Source organism: Struthio camelus, chromosome 2 (assembly GCF_040807025.1).
Source record: "Struthio camelus isolate bStrCam1 chromosome 2, bStrCam1.hap1, whole genome shotgun sequence".
NCBI classification, from domain to species: Eukaryota; Metazoa; Chordata; class Aves; order Struthioniformes; family Struthionidae; genus Struthio; species Struthio camelus.
The window spans coordinates 31649445-31670160 of record NC_090943.1 but is presented as its reverse complement, the minus strand read 5'-3'; the positions used below and the strand labels follow the sequence as shown (position 1 = coordinate 31670160).

Genomic DNA, 20716 nt, shown 5'->3' with positions numbered 1-20716 from the left:
TCTAAGCTCAATCCTGGTGAATTCTGGGCCACTAGCACTCCCATTGAGTGCCTGCAGGCATTCAGTGTCTCTCATGGTTCACCACTTCATGTCAGAATGATTGTTTATTTGATAATTCTTCTTTTTCCATTTTCAGATGCCCGGAGAGTCTTCGACCAGAAACAGTGAGGCCATGTCTGCTTCCCTGTAGGAAAGACTGTATTGTCACTCCATTCAGTGACTGGACATTGTGCCCTTCTTCGTGTCAAGAAGGCAAGTTTACCTATTGTGGTCCAGTGGACAGATTTTAAGGAAAAAGTAGTCAGTCTCATAGTCACTTTTGGCATAATATTTATACACATCTGTTTCTGAAACAGGATATGTATTAGCTGATATAAAAGTTGCAGAGAGGAAATAATATTCTTACTGAATATTGTGGAATAGTTTATTCAGTAGCCTCTAAAACCCATTGTAATTTGTAGTTACAAAGTCTGGTCTCAGAGGCCTGTTCAAAGACATCTTCCATTTTCTGATTTATTTATATATATTTTCTGTAAGCATTTCTTTCTTTGTTTTTTGCCTGTTTTTATGTTACAAACTCCCTTTTGCATCTTCCATTAATAAACAGATGGTTAGTCGCAGAGCAGACACACATCTCTCAGTATAACAACAAAATAGATACTAGTGCAACTGTAGAAACTGCATAGCATTTTGTAATTGTCTAATACAGACCATATTTTGGTCTTTGAAAGTACATATGCTGCTAGCTCTTTATAAAACCTGAGGCTTTATACCAGGAGATATATATATATATATATTTATTTATATATCTATTTATTTCGCAAAACTCTTTCATTTTTGCCTATGCTACTTTATTCTACCTCAAAGAAAATTAAAGGAAAGTTGATCAGAATCAGCAGAGTTTTAGCTGATGTTAATAGTCACACTTAAACATGCATGCCAAGACTATTTTAATACATTTGGCAAAGCTTTTAAAAACATTGCAGCTGTCTCTTGAATTTTTATTACATTGAAATCATACATAAAGCTAAAGTGATGGCTGACTTCTTATTGTCCCCATCTTTCTGCCTTATTGTTTTTTCTCTTTTAAGCTTAAAAGGAGGTATTTTTCAAATATGTATTATTATAGATGTAGTCAACAGCGTAATTCCATGTTCCACAGGGTGCTAACCCCTGCATGGGGGGGACGTGGTGATTACTCGCAGCTACATATTACCAGAATGGTAGATATTGTTGCATCAAATATACACACTTCAAATGTCACAGTCAATTCTTTATGCTTTATAAAGGTCAGAAGCATAAACTCATTTTTGCGGTAGTTCCTGTTAGTGCTTAGCACATTCTAGCAAATAAAAAAGGGTTAGGGTGATTACATTTAAAACCCTTGAAAAAGAACAATGGTTAAGACCACCGAAAATGAATCCATGAAATATTGGTTCATTACTTAAATGCTACACTACCTTAGAGCAATATTAACAGTTCTGTCTGAAGCATTTTTGTTGGGACAGATCTTTTCAACAGAAGTGCCGCTCTCCTCTGTTTTCGATTCTGTGGGTTTTAAGAGAGTTCTTGATGCAATGGGCATATCTTCATGAACATTGACTACAAACTGGAATATGTTCTGCTATAAAATAGTAAATTTGTTATTTAGTATGGCCATGTTCTCTATTCCATGAGTCAAACAGTGTCTTTATACTCCACAAACAATCTTCATTTCATGGACTTTACCCATGTGTGTCGGCAAGCCAGTCAGGGGCTTCCCTGCAGTTCTGGTCTTGTCCGTTGTGCCAGCTCCTGGCTTCTCTGGTCACTGATTTATTCTCTAATGCAGGGTTCCCTCCACACTGAAGAATGACCAGGTGTTGGAGATCCACTGTCATGATTTTCCTGCTGCCTGCTCCTAATTATGATTGTTTGGATATAGTCCAGCACGTTTCTGTGTTCAGACAAGCAGCAGCTGCTGTAATAACCCACCCAAGTCTGATATCAGCCTAGACAGCCAAATCTCTGCCTTACAACTCTCTGCAAAAAGGGAAAAAAAAAAATCCAAGATATTTACCTAATACTACTTATGTATTAGATGTTGCTATGGAATGAATGTAAATTTGTGGTTTTGTTCTTATTTTTCTGCCCGGATCTGTGATATCTGAATATGACTGGAATCAAAATTCCTACAGGAACCGTTTAGCATTTATCATTAATAATGAATAACTATAATAATTAAAACCTGTGAACTGTAAATTAATTCAGGATTAGGGAAATAAAGCTTCACGTTTAAATGTGGATTTTGCTCTTTAGGAACATTTTTTGTGCATCTAGATAGAGTAATGCTAGTCCCAGGTGAGAAATGAAGCAAGGAACAGGATTAAAGCAAAGGCTGGATAGAACTAGGAGTGTCGATTAAATTTGCTGTAATCCTGGCCTTGGAGATAGATTTTCTGATTGAGTCATTTAGTGAATGGGAAATTTGCGAAATATAATAATTTCTTTCTTCTAATTTCTAGTTCTAGTTCTGCATCTTAATGATTAGGGTAAAATTACCCTACTGCAGAGTATAGTATCAAACTGAGCTGGTTTACTTTTTGTTTATTTGAACAGTGTATTCATTTGTATTGCTACTATTGCTTTCTGTTTAGTTCTGCTTCTTGGGCTTTAGTGAGATTAAAGTATTTTATCCATTAGATCTAATGTTCTGCTTATGGACAAAATAGCATGTCTCTTTCATAGCAATTGACTCAAGTACCTTAAATGTCTTAAGTCTTATTTTTCCCCTAATTACTGTCATCCCTATAAAATAGCAGAGGAGACAAGTTCTTCTACTCTTTGCAGGGGATGTCGCAGTAAAGAAGCAGTCCCGACATCGAGTCATTATCCAGCTCCCTGCCAACGGAGGTCGTGAATGCCCAGATGCTTTATTTGAGGAAAAGGAATGTGAAGCACCTCCCATCTGCTATAACTACAGGTACTGCTAATCAACCAAAGCCAGCTTATCTATAATTTTTCAAGCTGCACTTCCCCTGAAGTGTGTTGAATTTCACTTATTAAGAAAAAAAAGGAAACATAGCTAAATCAAGATTTCAGTGCAGTTACGTAGACTTAGTTGGGCCCATAGTGTATCAGGCTCACTGTGAGAACATTTTGTTTCCTTTAAAGTGGAATCAAGTAGCTTGTTTTGTTCCAGCTCCTTTGTAGGAACATTGCAACTGCTGGGACTTGCTTTTCAGGATAAATCTTTCCTAGCAAGTATTTGGAAATTCTATATGATTAAAAATTTTTCTTTCTAAATTATCCAAACCACTGAAAAGCGGCCACGTTTGTTAATCAGACTTGTGTTCTGCTGCCACTCAGGAGGGCTGTGTCCTCCATCCATCAGCCCTGAGAAAATCCCTCCGCTGATATATATCCCCTAGTATACAAAACTCTCGTTGTTGACCTAGCTGTCACCAGAGAACACTAAGGACTATTCCAGCAGGTGGGGTTCTCCAGATTAACTAGTTCAGAAAATTTTTGGGCAGCTTTGCAGTATCCATCTGTGTAGCTTGGGAAAGTCTAGACATACAGCAAGATCTGGCTGTTGAGACAGGCAAAGTTTAGACAGTTCGGTTGAGGTTAGTTGGATTTACTTGACAAAATAAATTCTTCATTAGAATTTGTTTTGTAGAAAAAGAAATATATTTGAATTGGAAGGCAGTGAGTTGGAAGTCCAATTCTTTGAATTGGAAGAACACTTGCTAATTCCTATAAAACTACTGTCTGTTGCAAGGATACTAATAGGACTAGTTTTATTTTAGCCAAAAGAAATTGAAGTTAAAACAATATGTTGCTTTCTTCAACCACTAAGGATTATCATTGCAAGTTTATTAGGAGATCACACCATATCCAGCTGAAAGGTATAAAAGGATGTTAAAACAGTATTGTGAAGCTACCAAAACGAGTGCTCCGAACAACAGGGAATGCAACTCGAAAAGTTATTCTGGTCAATATTGGGGTCAGAATTTCATCTTTTAAAGTTCTAGCTGATCCCCATCTATTTAGTAATTCATGATCAAATGTTACTTTTGCTAGGGCATAACACAGTGAGTAGAAGTAACAAGGTTAACTAGTGAGTGGTAGATGTGGTAATTTAAATGTCTTGATGTAAACTGATAATAACACATTTTCCCTATATTTCCATTAACGTTTTTCTGACCTACACACATGCTGTGACAGATGGACTCACACACTCAGCTTTACTCATGCCTTAGTTTAGATACTGACTAGCAAGGGCCTGGTTTGCAATGAAACTTGAGCTACACAGCCATTTGTTATAGATCACTTAAACATGAGAGCAGAAGATTATTTGAATTGTGAATGAAGGGTATTTTTTCTCCACTCTGAGCAAAGCAAACCAGAGTGGATTATTTCAGAACTGTGGCAATAATCAGCCCTCCCCGCATTTTTAAGGCTTGAGGTATGCTGCAGTGCTATGAGGGAATTTTTTTTAAGTTTTGTAAAAATTTAAGTTAGTGATTGAATACTTTAAGCAGCACAATATTGTATTTGTTACCAAAATTATCTGCAAAGTCTTTATGCTGTGGGGTTTTTTTTTTTTGGTTGAAGGCTGGGGAACCTGTTCATACTGTGTTGGATCTCTTGGTTGGATCCCCATTTCTGAGATGCTGCCGCTCAGCTGCTCTAGGGCATTGTGGGATCGCCTGAAGCGCCCTTGCAGTGATTTGACCCTACTGTCCCAATGCTCTGCCGGAGCTGGTGGGATTGCTTTTTCCTTCTGATTTCATCTTTTTGGGACAGCGTTTGGAAGGCTAAGCTTAGCAAAGGAATTGGTTCATTGTGAAAACTTTACCCTTAAAAACACATCATTTGAAAATAGTTGAAAACAAAGCAAAAATCCTAGAAATTTCCTTATCTGACTTGATCTTTTTCTGTAACTCCAAGATTTTTCTGTGCTTCAGGCTAGGTAGAATTACTACATTTCTTGCTGTCTTGCGAGTTGCTTTCAAGAATGTCTAGGGGAGGAAAAGAAAAACCTGGGGAAGAGAGAAGGGAGGAAAGAGAAGGAAATGCACAAACATCCGTGTGTCACACTGTTTACTGCCAAAAGCCACTCCCAGGACTACATGAACCAGAACTGAACACTGGAGTCCTAGCCCTGTGATGTATTTGAGCAGTTTCAACACATCTTTGCTCTACTGGTTTAGGGAAGGAAAACAGTTGTTTATTATATTATGTAGTGTTCTTTTTTGAAATTTTTATCTCAAACGTGTAAATACGTGTTAATGCTGTGCATTAATACTCTTTCTGTACAGCCTAATTTTGACTGATCACATTCTGATTATCTTCTGTGCTTTGTGTAATAAGCAAATGATACATACAAATTCTCCTACTGCAGTTTGTATTCATTGTGTATTTGTTAAGCATCATTAATGCTCTTAGGTACTCCCCTCTCTCCTCCCATTTCTTCTCCTCTTTCCTTCTCCATGTTCTTAGTGGTATAATCCTAAAAGGTGGAAAAAAATTAATAGGGGAAAAGGAAATGCTTACAATGTTGGTAACTGTTTGTCATGGAGTTTCTGTAACTAATTCATAGTAATAAATAATAGCTTGCAGTTGTTTCTAGTATGCCTAGAACTTGTGCTGCCTCAATTTTGATTGTCAAGAATTTAGATGGATTTTTTCCAATTGATTTCTGCCCTCATTTCAGATGGAAGACCCACAAATGGCGCAGGTGCCAGCTGGTACCATGGTATGTGCGCCAAGACAGTCCAGGAGCACATGAGACTTGTGGACCTGGGCTACAAGCAAGAGGTTAGACCCTTTCTTTTGATCCTTTATTCCTCAGAAGTCTGTAGGTGCGCTGGTGTGGGAAATCTGTGAGAAATGCCTCGAACGTTTAGTCGTTATGACTAAATGCTAGTTTTACCTAACTTTATGGGCATCAGCAGAGGAAAGTACTGGATGCTCGTATGGTGGGGTACATCCCAATCAGTATTTGGCAAATGTTTTGTTCATAAAATATCCATTTTAATTTATATCTAAGTATTGATGGCACACTAGAGACTCGTTCGTGGTATTGTTAGTTCAGCTTATTTCACCATCCTTATCTGAAGCAAATGTGCAGAGGTGTTTGTCGAAAGTATGCTTTCAAAAACTAATGCTCTTAAAAAAGAAGAAAAAGAAAAAAATACGTCACTTTACATGCTTCTTTTTATGGAAAAGTTTATGTAAATTCAGTGACGTTTCTCATATAGCAAGGATGTGAACACATTTTTATGAGTTATATCCGTTAAGACCAACTGTGAGACTTTTGCTCCCTGTAAGTGCTCGTTCTATGATTTGGCATCAGAAAATCCCCAAATAATTTCAGCTGGAAGGAAGCTCTGGAGCTCACTTGGTCCAGCCCTGCACTCAGAGTAGGGTCAGTTTCAAAGTTAGATCCAAGCTGGAGCAGGTTGCTCAAGGCCCTGTCTCACTGGGTTTTGAATATCTCCAAGGATGGAGATTCCCCAGCCCCTCTGGGCAACCTGCTTGACTACTCTTGCTGGGAGAAATGTTTTCCTAATACCTAATCTGAAATTTCCCTTGTTTCAGCTTGTGCCTATGGCCCCTTATCCTTTTGCTGCATACCTCTGAGAACGGTCTGGCTCTATCTTCTTCAGAGCCTTTCATTAGGTGGCTGTGGGGAGCAGTAAGACCCCAGTGTGGGGTTACTTACCTGGGAGGGGCAGGACTTCACGTTTACCGTTCTTGGACTTGCATGTGGTTTCTGCTGGCACATTTCTCCAGCCTGTCAAGGTCCTCTGACTGGCAGCGCTACCCTCAAACATACTGACTGCTCCCCTCAATTTGGTGTTCTCTGCAAACTTGCTGAGGGTGCTTTCCTTATAGGTTGTTACAGATGCTATATAGAATTGGCCCTGGAATTAATCACTGAGGTGCAACACTCTTAAAGGCTGGACATGAAACCACTGACCCTTTGAACTCAGTGATCCAGACATCTTATCACTAATTTCCATTTAATAACAAATACATCAGCCAAATCCAGCTTTACCGTCGCCTATCTTAAGAGAGAATTTCAGGAGTTTATTGGAATTGCATATGTATAGTAGGGAGATTTTTTTAGGTGTATTAAATAAATTCAATATGAAAATAATTACTGTTCTTACTTTACTATGTTACAGTAATTGAATTGCTTTGAACTACTAGGCAGCCTTGAATTTCAGGAGGTTTTTTGCCTTTTCTGAGTGCAAACTCCAATCCATTATAGCATTATTGGCTCAGCAGATTGCAAAAGTCCTGACCAAGGTCATTGCTAGCTACAAAAGTGAAATGTTCTGGTCATTAACTTCCTTGCAATATTAAAGTAGGTTATGCTATTCTTTAAAAAAAAGTCATAGGGTAAATCTTAAGCTAGTAACTTCTACGACTTACTCAGAAGGTGCTAAAGGAGATGAGTTTAAAGCTTACCGCATAATGAAACCTGAAGGTCTTGCCTGCTAATACAAAAGACTTGTGACTGTGGTAATTCTTACAATGGTTTGTCACTAATGCAGTCTATTTCTAGCAGCTCAGGAGGATACATTCAGATTACACACTGAGAAAATAAGATTTCTGTCCTTGATGGTTGGAGTTAAGGATAGTACAAAACGTTGTACTTACATTGTAGTACCCAAATCTATTGACTTTGCCTCAAAGTTAGTTAACAGAGAAAGACAGCTAATTGTAGGGTATGGAAAAAACTGTATTATTATTGTATGTTGTGAGGGTTTCCAATCTACAGGTTTTTCTGTAACTGCAGTCGTGTCCAGTATACCCACATACTGAGTAACACATGGTTTTTGAATTACTGTGAATATAGTTTTTAAACATGGTAAAATAGACAGGCAGAGATTCCTTCTGGTATTGCACACAGTTGCAAGAGTTTGATAATGCAAAGGATGATGCATTGAAGCAGGACCCTTGTTCCTACATGCAGATGTAATAGAAGCTAATGTAGCTCTCCAGTGTGATGGTAGGATGAGCTCTCCTTAGTTAAGAACACTGGAAGCTGCTAAGCCTGAAGAAAGCAGGTTTTTCCGGTAGAATTCTGCAAATGTTTCTGAGCTCGAATGTTAGAAAGGGGAGATTTTTGTTTGCGTTCTCTTTTTAATAACTCTTTCTCATGTGTAATTTTTATTGTAAAACTCATAGAGAAAGTTAGTTAAGTTGGATAATCAAAGTCTCAGTCCAAGAATCTAAATGTGAGTCTTGTCTAGCCTGTTCAAGTGATAAAAGTTACATTTTTGGCTTTGTGTAAATAAAGTTTCTACAGAGCATGGAAAACTTTGCATGATAATATGTTGTTAGAAGTTCTGTACTATATGATCATTTATTGAAAGACTGTTTTATGATGTAGATACAGAAAAAGACAAAGTTAGTACTTTGCAAGGACTTTTAACTGTAAGCATCCCAAAGTCAGGAAGTGCTAAATCTTAAGATATGAAATCCTTTGGTTTAGTATTTTGATATTGCACTCACAATATGGTACTGGGATGCAAATATTTTGAACAGAATATTTTAGCATTTGCTGGTGGTCACTCTGCACAAATGTTTACGATAACGTGAAAATGTAGAAATAGCAGCATTTCTTCTTCAGTCAAACAAGAGTTCTCTCTGATATTTCTGATCCTCATGAAATCACAGTCATTCATCTGTTTGTAGTAGTTTACCTTTGATAACAAAGTAAAGCAATAATCTTACAGAAGTAATCCCAGCACTTTGTGTTTTAGTGAATTGTCACTTTATTTTGTACCAATATGCAGTAGAGCAAGTAATTGCATTCTTGTATTTGAGAACAATTCTCAGTTCTTCTTTTTCAGTGCTAGAAGATGTTGCCAGAGCTATTAAATTATCCTATTTCTGATGTGACTGCCTACACATGAACACTATAGCACATAATGTAGCAGCAAATGTGTTAAATACAAAGGAATGTGTACCAGAGAATGGCACATCTGAATATTCATTAATTAGCAGTTTATTCTGAGCAAAATATTCTGTACTGTTCATAGTTTAATTAGAAAGATAATTACATCAGAAGAAAAAATTAGAAGTAATTAAAAATGGGTTCTTACAGGTCTGATTTTAACAGTCTATGAAAGAAGTTAGAGCATATGCATGTCTTGCTTTATATCACTGCTCTACTATTCACATTTCTGTTCTTCAGCTTTTTTATTACATTGTTCTTGCTTGACAGAAGAGATACTCGGGTGAATCATAAAATTTAGGGCTGAGTGACAGCTCTGTTTCTAGTTGTCCTGCATAATGAAGATTTTGATATAAATGTCAGTTTAAGTGAACATGTCACAATTTTAGAACTTGGGTCAAAGCAGAGGAAAGAGAAGAAAAGTTTATGGGGTATTTTTTGGTTAACAAGAGCAAATTCTTTTTAGTATTTTTAAAGAAGGGAGCATGCTAATTATTCATGCAAATGATGGACAGCTATTTATAGCTAAACCCAAGCATAATAACAGAGTATTTAATATCCAAGCAGCAAATTCATTGTTATAACCATGGTGATTGTGTTGCATTTTTATTATGAATGATAATTTGCCATTGTTTCACTGGCAAAATACCTCTTTAACAGTGGATGAGCAGAGCAGGAGTGTATTCTGTAACTTGCAGTAACTTAAGACTTCTACCTTTCTTTTGTTTAAAACCCCTACTAAAGAATAAAATGTGTGCATCAGCGAGAAGTTTGAAACTTGCATTTGACCCTGTCCAACAGCAGCAAGAAATAGGGACAACAGCAGTTGTTAATTAACAAGACTAAATTAGCCAGATGTCTTGGTGAGTCATAGAGCAGTCCCCTGAAACCCAGGAGGGAAAGGCATGGAGGACTGGCAAATACAAAGGAGAAAAACTGGGACAAAAAAGCAAATGCTTGATAAAACCAAGCTATGAGAATTTGACTGAAGTGAGGTGGACTATAAACCTCACTATGAGAGGGACTGGTTTCAGCTGGGGTGTGCTCAAAGATACAAAGGCTTTCTAGTTCTTAGAGCTGACGTAGGTAACTTCAAAATGTCTGCTCTATGAGATAGGTTAAGTTTGAAATTGTGAACACTTTAAACAGGTATCCTTTCTACTATGCTTATGTCTTGCAAAATCTGTGACAGTAAACCTCAGTTTCTGTAAATTCTGAAGAAACTTAGAAATACATTTCAAAAACATTTTGAATTGCATATAAAAGCCTGGGAATCTTGCTTACTTACAACAAGTAAGAGTTGTTGGACTAAATCCCAGTCCTGGTAAAGAGGACATGTAACAGATGAAAAGAGGTAATGCCCGAACTGCACTAGCCTAATCACGTCATGACATGTATGGATGGATGGATGTACAGGGAAAAGCTGTCCCAGCGATTGAGAAGAGATATGCAAAAGGGTGTGCAGCCTGCAGTCCTTGCCACCATCAGTCTTCCTCAGAGCTTTGTTAGAGGAATGGGATGAAAACTGTGAAAGCTGCCAATGTTCTCTATAGCAAGAGGAAGGTTATTTATAAAAATTTAAGCAGAAGCTTAAGCAACGTGGCTGCCAGATAAAATATCTCTGAATAGCTGTACTTGATGTAGCTGGGAGGTGGCCATTTTTAAAGACCTTCTGGTCCTGAGCGCTCTCGCTATTCTTCACTCTTGAGGGTGTACGGAGAGTCATTTGGAAAACAGGGAAGTGAGGGAATTGGAGGAAACATCCTGGGATCAGCGTAAGGCCTCACGGGGACATCGGAGATGGGGGGCAGCTTGGAGGCGGCACTGGCAGCCGACCGCCCAGGCTTTCCTCTCTCTGTCGCTGGGCACGGGTGGCAGCCTCCCTCTCTGGGCAGTACTTAAGTCTTGTACTTATCCCTGCTGGAGATTTGCTCTTGTGGTGGCTTCATGCCCTCACGGAAACCACAAGAAAGAAGACAAAATCGTAAAGGAGGAGTGCTGCATGAAGGAATCATAAACTACTATTTTAATGTAGTTAACACCGCTAACAGAGCGCTCTGTCATCAGCTTCGTGTTTTGAACGCTGCAAAAGACAACAGGCAGCTTCGGGTTTTGTACTGAAGTACTCAAAAGCAGAAGGTTTTATATGAGAAATGAAATTTTTGTTGACAAAATCTCCAGACCACTTTTCTCAGCGATAACAGACTGGTACTCTCTGGAGCACATAAAGAACTCTCAGGTTTGCATTTTCACAAAGCAGTTGGTACGTGCCTCTTAACATACTTACTGAGAGAAATATTTCATCTTGCACTTGTCCAAGCTGCCATGTCCCACAGAGACAGAAACAGATATTGATGAAGTCCTAGCCTGGGCAGCACTGATATTAACGGTAAGAAACATTATAGGGTCCTTGGTTAATTCTTGTCTTTCTAGAAATGAACTAGAATATTTCTGCTATTAGAAATATTTAGCAATTGAAAAAATAGTAGCACAAATGTATTGTAAAACACAGGATTTCAGAGCACTTTAATTTATAAAGTACTGTAATTTTTAGCTGTTGGTGTCACTGAACCTCACATCTCAGTGAAATCTTGGTGAAGTATTTTATTGATGGGAACAACACTGACAAGAATTTTTACGTAGGCATGCACGTTAAAAAAACTTATTAAAATATCATCTTACTGTTTCTTTATGCAAAGAAAAAAATATAGTAGACTGTAGTCCCCTGCGGGTTAGTTCAAGCAATGCTATCAGGTAAAGCTTTAAGTACGTCAAAGTTCCTTGTCTAGAAAATTTAGACTGCCATTTATATCACATCTTTCTTTTGGGAGTTACTAATTGTTAAATATCAAAACAGTTTCTAAGTGAATTGTTTCTGTGTTAAATTTGATTTTTCTGTTAACTGTATTCTTGTGTTTTACGTTTTCACTTAACTGTTACCTGTGCTTAATTCAGTAGTAGAAGAAGAACCACATTTTTCCACTTACTGCTAATGTCTACAATAAATATGATGTGGTTGTATAGGCAAAATAATTAGTCTGGCACTGCATGGCTTTATAGTAGTTGAAGACATTGCTCCTTACAGTGAGTTAATCATTGATCTCAGCTGACTTTTACAGAATATAATTAAAGAACTACAATTTGATCAGAGACACAGGAGACAGGTTTGCCCAAATGAGACTGTGTATGGAAAAAAGTAAATTATATTCTTAACATCTCCACTGATGGTAAGGGCGTTGCGGATGTGAAAAAAAGGACATCTACCTGGCCAAAATAACGCATTAATGCTATATATACAGTTGTCAAAAATCCCTGCTTTATATCATGGAAAATAGCCACTCTTCTAGTGTTCACGAGAGGTGTAAACTCTCAAATAGATGGCTGAACCCACAGAATAACAATTATAGAAGGGAATATAGAACAATCATTCAGGCCTTGTCAACTAGAAATAATGTGAATGGTTATGGACAGGCACTGTGCAAATTAAGATTCAAGAATTGCTTTGGTATGCCTAGCTGTCCTTTAGTAAGTGTTATTATTGAGATGAAATATTTAAGTCTCAAGAATGCCATGTTTTCCTGCTTTGATCGCTACAGTACAACTGACAGTTAATCTGGACAAAAGAAATAAAGTGTTAATCCCAAGGGGAGCTTCTTACTTGGGTCTGCTTGATGTAAATTAGATGCACTAATATAATTCTGAAAAAATGTATGACAGAGTGAATATCTGCCTATCGAGTGATGTTTAATAACCAGGAAAGATGAATATTGGTTTTAGAAGAACTCAGTTTAGCTAGAAAGTATATTCTCCAATGGACATTGCTTATGGCCTATCAAAAGACTAGGTAAAGACAGGTTTCCGAAAGGCAGTATCTAAAATGAGTATTAAACTTTCAGGGGTAGTTATTAAAACTTACTGGCTTAATCTGTGGGCCATCGTTTAGCCCCTAGCTAGGAATAGTGGCCTGTATCTCAGGGACAACACAGTTAAGTTAATGCAATTAGTTTTACTGATGCATGCATGTGCCAAGGTCAACCTCAAGACAGAGGATTTCAGTTTGACCTCTGTGAATTTCCACATGGCAGAACTTGTCCATACTGTGTTTTTACCTCTGGGCGTCTGATGTATGTTATTAGCAGGAAAGAATCTCTCAGAAGAATGCAAAACCATAAGCTCGGCCTGCACTTGAAGATACTGGTCTGACTTGTGTTTTTCCGTAATGTTTAGACAAGAATAGAAGTCCTATAGTAGGTACAGTTAACGCATTATTAAAATAGTTGTTATATAGATTTTTAATTTTCAGATATTTAGTTTTTCTCATTGAATCACTAGAATTATATTTGAAGAAAGAGGTTTTTTTCCATCATATAATCTACACCAGTAATAACAAGATTTGATAGAATAATTGTATTAGACAATGTACAGCTGGTCAATCCACCAGTAAGCGCAACTTAATGCAGTAGTGAGCCTATTATAAACAGTGCTGGCAGTCCTACTCCAAAGGGCAGTCTAGGATCAGGGAAGTTGTTTGCTTAGCGCTTTCGTAAAAACAAAAATCCCTCCTTTTCAATATGCTCTACCGCAGGCGTATGGCAAAATAAGTCGTGTAGGACCTCTGGATATGTTTTAGTAGGCACACAGATTTGAAGAAGAGCATCTACATCATCAAGTTCAGCTTCCTGCAACAATTATGAAGTAGAGATTTAGTCTAGAACTGTCAGAAGAAAAAAAAAGGTTGTTGTTTTTTTTTTTCTAGGAGTCATTGGTCATCAAACCCTTCCAATTACATTGCAATAATCTTGAAAAAAAATGCTTTCCTCGAGTATTCTTACTTTTTCTTCTGTTTTCTTACAGGCAGTTTTCTGTTTTATTTTGAAACTTTGCATTTAAACACTTTTTTCTCCAACAGTTGAACCTAATGATACCATAATAGTTGGGTTAGTAACATCTACGTTTTTTTTTCAATTCACATGCCAATAAAACAATTATTGTCAGTACAATAGAAGTACTATATTTAAATTATGGAGCAGAGTATAATATAAAACGTGATAGTCCCTCAGGTGCAGAGAACGATATATTGTATTTGGATGCAATATTACTGCAACAATTGGTAATCCAAATTACTTTCACAGTCATTATGAGATACTGCATATACTGTGTGCTGTCAGACACCAAGAAGCATAAATATCATTCCATTGTGTAAACAATACAACTAGAAGTTTCCAGTCTTGTTGCTGCATAATAGCTTGTTTGTTGTTTTGGGCTAGGAAATAAAATGAGATTTACTGGGGCTTGTGATTAAAATAATAGATAAGGAACAGTATTTAAAAAAAATAAATTTATCCATGAGGAACAGGAATAGGTTATTGTTAAAGACTATACATCCTGATATTAATGAAACAGCCCTGTTTGTTGTAATAATCTAATGTTCTAACAATTTTCCCTTATGACATCGGAAGTTTTCTTAAGAAACCATTTCTTTTCTTATAAGTAAGAAGCTTTTATTCAGGACATGGGTATCCTATTATGAAACATTGTGTCCCTATTGGATGATACTCGATCCCAGCAAACATGTTTTGTTCTTCAGTCCTTTGTTCAAGACTGAAAATTGCAAAAGCGTGTCAGGCAGCAATACTGCTGCAAGTGGCTAAGCAGCCTGCGGTGTCCAGAACTCAAATGTGTTTCTAAATTTTATGTCTGACCCTTCTCTAAAATAGATGCTACTGATACACGTATTCATCTTGATAGCTTATACGTTGTTCAGCTACTTAAAATAGCACTGCAAGTTTGTAATGTCTGAGTTTTGGTGCATCTCTGTAGGAAAAATGAAAATATGAAAAGTAGTATGGTGCAGCTGGTATGGATGGTAGCGTTCAACCCCTTACAATATTTGCAGTTGTCTTTTAAGTTTTTTTTTTCCTGCTAAGTATTGGGAATGAAATAACAATTGAAACATAATCTCAAAAGGTCACTCAGAAATTTCAGTTGTAAGATACAAGTGATTGCAAATGTTAGGTTGTTGTATCGCACACAGCGGTTCTGGGTCTTCTGTGCAATTTTGGGGTAGAACATTGTTCGACTTACTAAATCGAATAGGAACATTCATGAATACCTGCTGAATTTAACTCCATCCTATTTTGTTTGCAGCAATTACTTGTCGTAGACAAGATGGAGGGCAGGCTGACATCAGCGAGTGCCTTAAACATGCTGGCCCATTACCGTCCTTAACACAGACGTGCCAGATTCCTTGCCAAGACGATTGCCAGTTTACAAACTGGTCAAAGTTTTCTTCCTGTAATGGGGACTGTGGAGGAGTCAGGACCAGAAAACGCACTCTTGTTGGTAAGAATGACAAGAAAAACGGTATATCTTTTATGAGTTGTTGCTACTGTTGTGATTAAAGCGTATGTTTTTCTGAGGTTTCCTTATGCAAGCAAGCATTTGCCATCAGGGGTGGAAACGGCACCAGTTTTCACTGTCATGCTCTATATATCTTTAATGGGACTAAAAAAAAAATCTCAAAAGAACAAAATCCTGGCATACGTGTCAGCCTCTTGATCGTAAGGAAGGAAAAATCCCATGTTAATGGCCAAAGGGAATAGGGAATAGGATATGGAGCCACTGCTTCTTCCCAACTGACTGCACACAGTAAACTGCAAAGTAGTGCATTTGTTTTTCTGACAGGTAAGTCAACGTTGTCTGTAGTTCCAGGGGGGTTAGACATGTAAAGCAGCATAATTAACCAACAATCTGAGCCAGAGTGTGTGGGGAAAAAAAAAATCTTTACCTGCACATTTGTTGAGTGCCTCTGTTATCATTTGACCAAAAGGAGCACAATCGTTGGTTACTCACAAGTTTTTCATAACTTGCCTATTCTGCAGCCTTCTGTTCCGAAACACCCCTTCCTCCTTCAACTTTTTTGTTTTTTATCTGCTTCTTTATTTCTGCGGTGTGAAAGGAGAAGAAAAAAAGATGCTTTGTTCCTAAATTATATGTGAACCCTTAAGGGCCTCTGTCACAGCACTATTTGCCAATTAGTCAGTATTGTCTGTTGTGGAGGAAAGCTAGCTAAGGGGGGTGCCCATTAGCAGCGTTAGGAGGAGTGTGACGGGGATACAAACCCTGTCCCCCCGCCATCCCCCTGTAAATCAGAAGACCCATGGACAGTGAATAATTCATAATCTTCAGGAAGGCTCACTGTGTGACTGTCTTATAACGCCAGTGAACTTTATGCCAGGTTTGCTTCCACGGAGAAAAAAATCCCTGACTACAATTTTTTGCTTTAAAAACAAAGCAAGAAAGAAGAGTCTCATCTCTAACCACAGTATTAGCACTCTGAGGTACTTCCCTGGGCTGAGTTAAGCCGCTCTGACAGACTCGCTAAGGCTCTGTTTTTTCCTGTGGTGTGTTCTGGGTTACAGCATCTTGTCCACGCTAATACCTAAAGCTAACTGGAGGTGAATTCATAATTATTTGTCGGGAAAAGATGCAGAGGAAGAGGACTGTATTTTTAGTGTGCAGTTGTGTTATCAAAAAAAAAAAGAGAAACTTCTCTTCCTAAAGTACCTTGCTTCCATTTTAAACTAAGACAATAGTGAATATAAGCACTATCCCAAGGGTGCTGCAAAGTTATGTCTGCAGCTTTGTTTTGAAAAGCAAGGAAAATGATGCAGAATATTCATTTATAGTCTCATCTCAGTAACAAATATTTTTTAAACTACTTTTGCGAAGACTCCTACAATAATACATGAGTTGTCTAATAGGGAAATATACCTAGGAAGGAAATAAGAGCAAATTTTACCAAAGAGAAAATGGTTGGTGGGTGAGAGGTGAGTGGACTGCAGTTGGGGAAGGAAAACAAGTTGCTAGAAGGTACTTGAAAAGAAATTAAGTTTACTGAAGAAGTTATTTCATTAGAGGGGAATAATGATAATTATTAATGAATGATACGATACATGTAATGAAATTAAAGGATTTTGACATGTTGAAAGAATGCACTGCTATAACAGAGAGGCATGTTACTTCCTTTTGCAATTTCCTTTAACTTGAGAAAGTTTTATCTATATAATGTGAGAGACATTATTTACTGGACTCTATGTAGACTGATGGTGAAATAAGGGGTAAAGAGCATATTTTTTTATTTGCTAACATTTTCAAACTGGATGCCCTAAGCTCTTTTATTTGAATTAAACATAAAAACGTGGCTTTATCTTAAAAGATGTTGCCTTTTTGCAAACTGTAGGCATGCATTGCCTTAGAAATTCAAGTTATTAACCTGACTGATTGAATAGAGGTTAATGTAGCTCTTTTAAGGCATATGTATTTAATTTCAAGCACCTATATTTGCAGACTTTGGCCTTAGCTTTGTGTCCTTTGGTGGTTTTATGTTGAAGTTACTGATGGCTAAATGAATTTGGAGGGGGAGATGTAAACTGATACAAACTTTCTAAAATAATGCTCTCTTCTTTCTAGGAAAAAGTAAGAAAAGGGATAAATGCAAAAATTCTCAGCTGTATCCTCTGATTGAGAATCAGTTTTGTCCTTGTGACAAATACAGTGCTCAGCCCGTGGGAAACTGGTCAGACTGTATATTACCAGAGGGTAAAGTGGAAGTATTACTGGGAATGAAAGTACAAGGAGACATTAAAGAATGTGGACAAGGCTATCGTTACCAGGCCATGGCATGCTATGATCAAAACAGTCGGCTTGTGGAAACATCACGATGCAACAGTCACGGTATTGAGAAACCTCTGTTCTTTCATCTCTTTACTAATCTGCCTTACTTTATTTAACATAATATCCATACAGGCAGAAATAGCAGATTAATATTTATTACCTAGGCTGCTTTTTATCACGAGATACCTTCAAACCCAGCACACGTTTTATACACTTCTAAAAAGTAAGATTCTTCAGACATACAAAGTATAGTTTATTTTTATTGATTGCTACAGTGCAATATCTAAAAGTAAAATGACGATAAATTACCAACTAAGTGTTTTATTAGATAAAAGTCGAATCTTGTCGTTTTTCCTGGTAACTGCACCTGTGTATGGGAGAATAAAGCTATTTAGGAGGGTCAAAACCTCAAAAAACAAAAAGGCACAGCACAGGCTGCTCCAGCCTTTTGCAAAGGGTGAAGTTATTTCCCTGAAGTACAGAGTCTTCAAGTAGTTTTAATCTTCTTAAATAGCCTTATCTTTGCCCTTTCCTCTTCAGGACTTTAGTAGATATGTGTTGATCTGAGTTCAACAGCACACACCACTTTCCTGTCTAGGTGTCGTTCTCAGTTTCATAGGTCAAGGTAGGCTGTCTAAAGACTTTACATTCTTTGTATTCACATTGCTCTTGGAGGGGACAGTTTTCTTCAGAAATGTTCTCCTTCCTAAAGTGGATGCATCTATAGTGTTAGGAACAGAACTGGAACTTTCTGGCTTCTGTGAGCCAGAAGTGTGCTGATGTACATCACCAAAGTTTTTATGTTAGTTTGTTTTCTTGCTTGCAGAGCAAAACTGTATCTTGAGCTATTGATATAAAGAGCTGGAGGTTAGTCTCAGTGCCATTAAAAGATCACCTTGAGTTTAATTTGTATAAGTACTTTAATTTATAAAGTTAAATTCAGATACTAGAAATGTTATTTATTTACCTAGATGACGTTAAAATAGCTAATCAAAAAAACTGAATGACTGAAGGGTTTTTTAATTAGCACTATCAATTCCTGTTTAGAACTTTGCTCATGATAAATGATAAACTGACTATATCAGCCAGACTCTGCGTATCTTTGTCGTGAGATGGAAAAGTGGTCACTGGTCTCAGTATCTTAAAGCAGAGCTGGAAGATAATTATGTGATGAATTTTCTCCCGTGATTACTTTTATTCAAAATCTGTTTTTACTTTAGTTAATTTGTACTGAAAGATGAATAGTAAACAACTAAAATTCTTATAACTAAATTTGAGTAACAAAATTGGATCATTTTTTCAGATTACTGTTTTCTTGATCTATGTGTCACTTTGGAATGACTACAAAACATCACCACTGTAAACTCTCATGGGACAAGAAAACCCTTTCCCTTTCAACTCTGAGTACTTCTAATGTTCTTTAATTATATTCTCAGCTGCTTGCACTGGGTACTGATATCTGCAAAGAATGAAGCCAATTCCCTGTGTTTGTCCTTTTGTACGTTCTAAAGAGGAGAGAGAGCAAGCGCAAACTGCGCTTACGTGGCCTGACCCGGACCATTTGCCACCTTTGTCGTACCAAAAAGTCCAGCTACTCTAACGACCGTCTGTGTGAGCACAGACCTGCCTGGGCCTGATAGCAGTCCTGAGGGAATTGGAAAACTCCCCAGAAAGATGGCAAGGAAAGCTGAAACAGAGATGTGAAACAATCCTGATTGTTCAGGAAGCCACCATTAGAAAACCGCAGAACTGAGACTTACTAATTTCCTATTCCTGGGAGTGGGGGAGGGAGGTGTTTCTACTTTTTACTCTAATTTTGCACTTGTGACCATGGCCTGCAGCAAGGCAGTAACTGATGATTAATTTTCATTTTTGCCTGTGATTTTCTCAGATTTGTGTGTTTGCTTATTTTTTTAATTTATTTAGTAAAACCAAGAAAGCCAGACCCACCCAATGTTAGAAGCAACGCTGAGCCTAGAGAGACCTTGGTCAATGTACAGTGGAAAACAATAAAAGAACAGAAATCCTTGGGAAGCCAGAGTGACTGATCTCCTAATATCAGTCGTCATTGCCTTTAAAAGTAGGGATTGTCATGTTTTGTGTCCACAGCAAGGGGATGATAATATGTGAGAGAAGCAGAAATTGTCTATCCAAAAGCAAATCATAGGTGCTGTACATGGTAGGTAACATACTGCTTGAGGTAACTAGCAGAAAAAGATGAGAACTATTCCTTTGCCTAAAAAACGTTGGATTTAGCCCCCTTCAAGCCTTGGTAATGCACTTTGAGAAATCAGTGCTTGCCATAGTTTTACAAAATGGGAAGTCATCTGAATATCTGCTTCTCATTTTGCTTCTTAATCCCAAAGAGTAAATGTAAAATGTAACTTACTCAACATGCAGCATGAAACGATAGGGTTGAGAGACTTGTCTCTTCCAGATGCCGAACCATGTTGCAGTGGAACGTAGAATTTTTTTAAGAAGTTACAGAACTCAGGTTTTCCACCAAGCATCCTTGGTTTGGCCTCTTTCTGCAGAGTACCCAATGTCCTGCCTTTACTGTGTGCTTTCCTTGTTGCTGCAGTGCTTGATGCACATACCTCAAGTGTATTCCTTTGTCCTTAAAATTTTCATTTTAACGCAGTTGGAGGTCAGTGTGTTCCTTTCTGCAGTAAGCTCGACAGTAGCAAACACCTTAAACCTATAAACAACCCAAAGGAATTGCATGGCAAAGTATCAGAGAAAAAAAAGGGGAATAAAAAAATGGAAAAAGCATATTCTCAACAATCTGCATCTTTGTTTACCACTTTTAATGATAGTCATCCCTGATGAAGCAATTTCCAGTCTAATGGATTATCAGTGAATATCCCTTACACTCGCAGTGACCTCAGTGAATAATATTTGGTGCAAAGCTACTGATAATATATTATTATTATACCTACTATGCCCAGAGCTACCGTTTATATGCCATTAGCACAAGTAAGCTCCAGAGACAATCTTCCCAAAATACGGTATAGCATTGCTTTGTTTTGTTTTTCTTTCTACAGTTTTATCCCATTTTTCTCACTGCAGATCTGAGGTCTC

The 20716-nt window shown here is 37.6% G+C and overlaps 1 protein-coding gene across 5 annotated transcripts in view; it reads left to right on the top strand.

The window, feature by feature from the left end:
• Positions 1 to 20716, top strand: part of THSD7A (thrombospondin type 1 domain containing 7A) — a 287638-nt gene that overhangs the window by 223684 nt on the left and 43238 nt on the right. For all 5 annotated transcript variants that reach the window (XM_068934979.1, XM_068934981.1, XM_068934982.1 and 2 more), the window contains 5 exons: positions 137 to 252; positions 2830 to 2962; positions 5702 to 5805; positions 15107 to 15301; positions 17432 to 17695. In XM_068934979.1, the coding sequence (XP_068791080.1) occupies positions 137 to 252; positions 2830 to 2962; positions 5702 to 5805; positions 15107 to 15301; positions 17432 to 17695 (812 nt within the window). The remainder of the gene's footprint in view (positions 1 to 136; positions 253 to 2829; positions 2963 to 5701; positions 5806 to 15106; positions 15302 to 17431; positions 17696 to 20716) is intronic.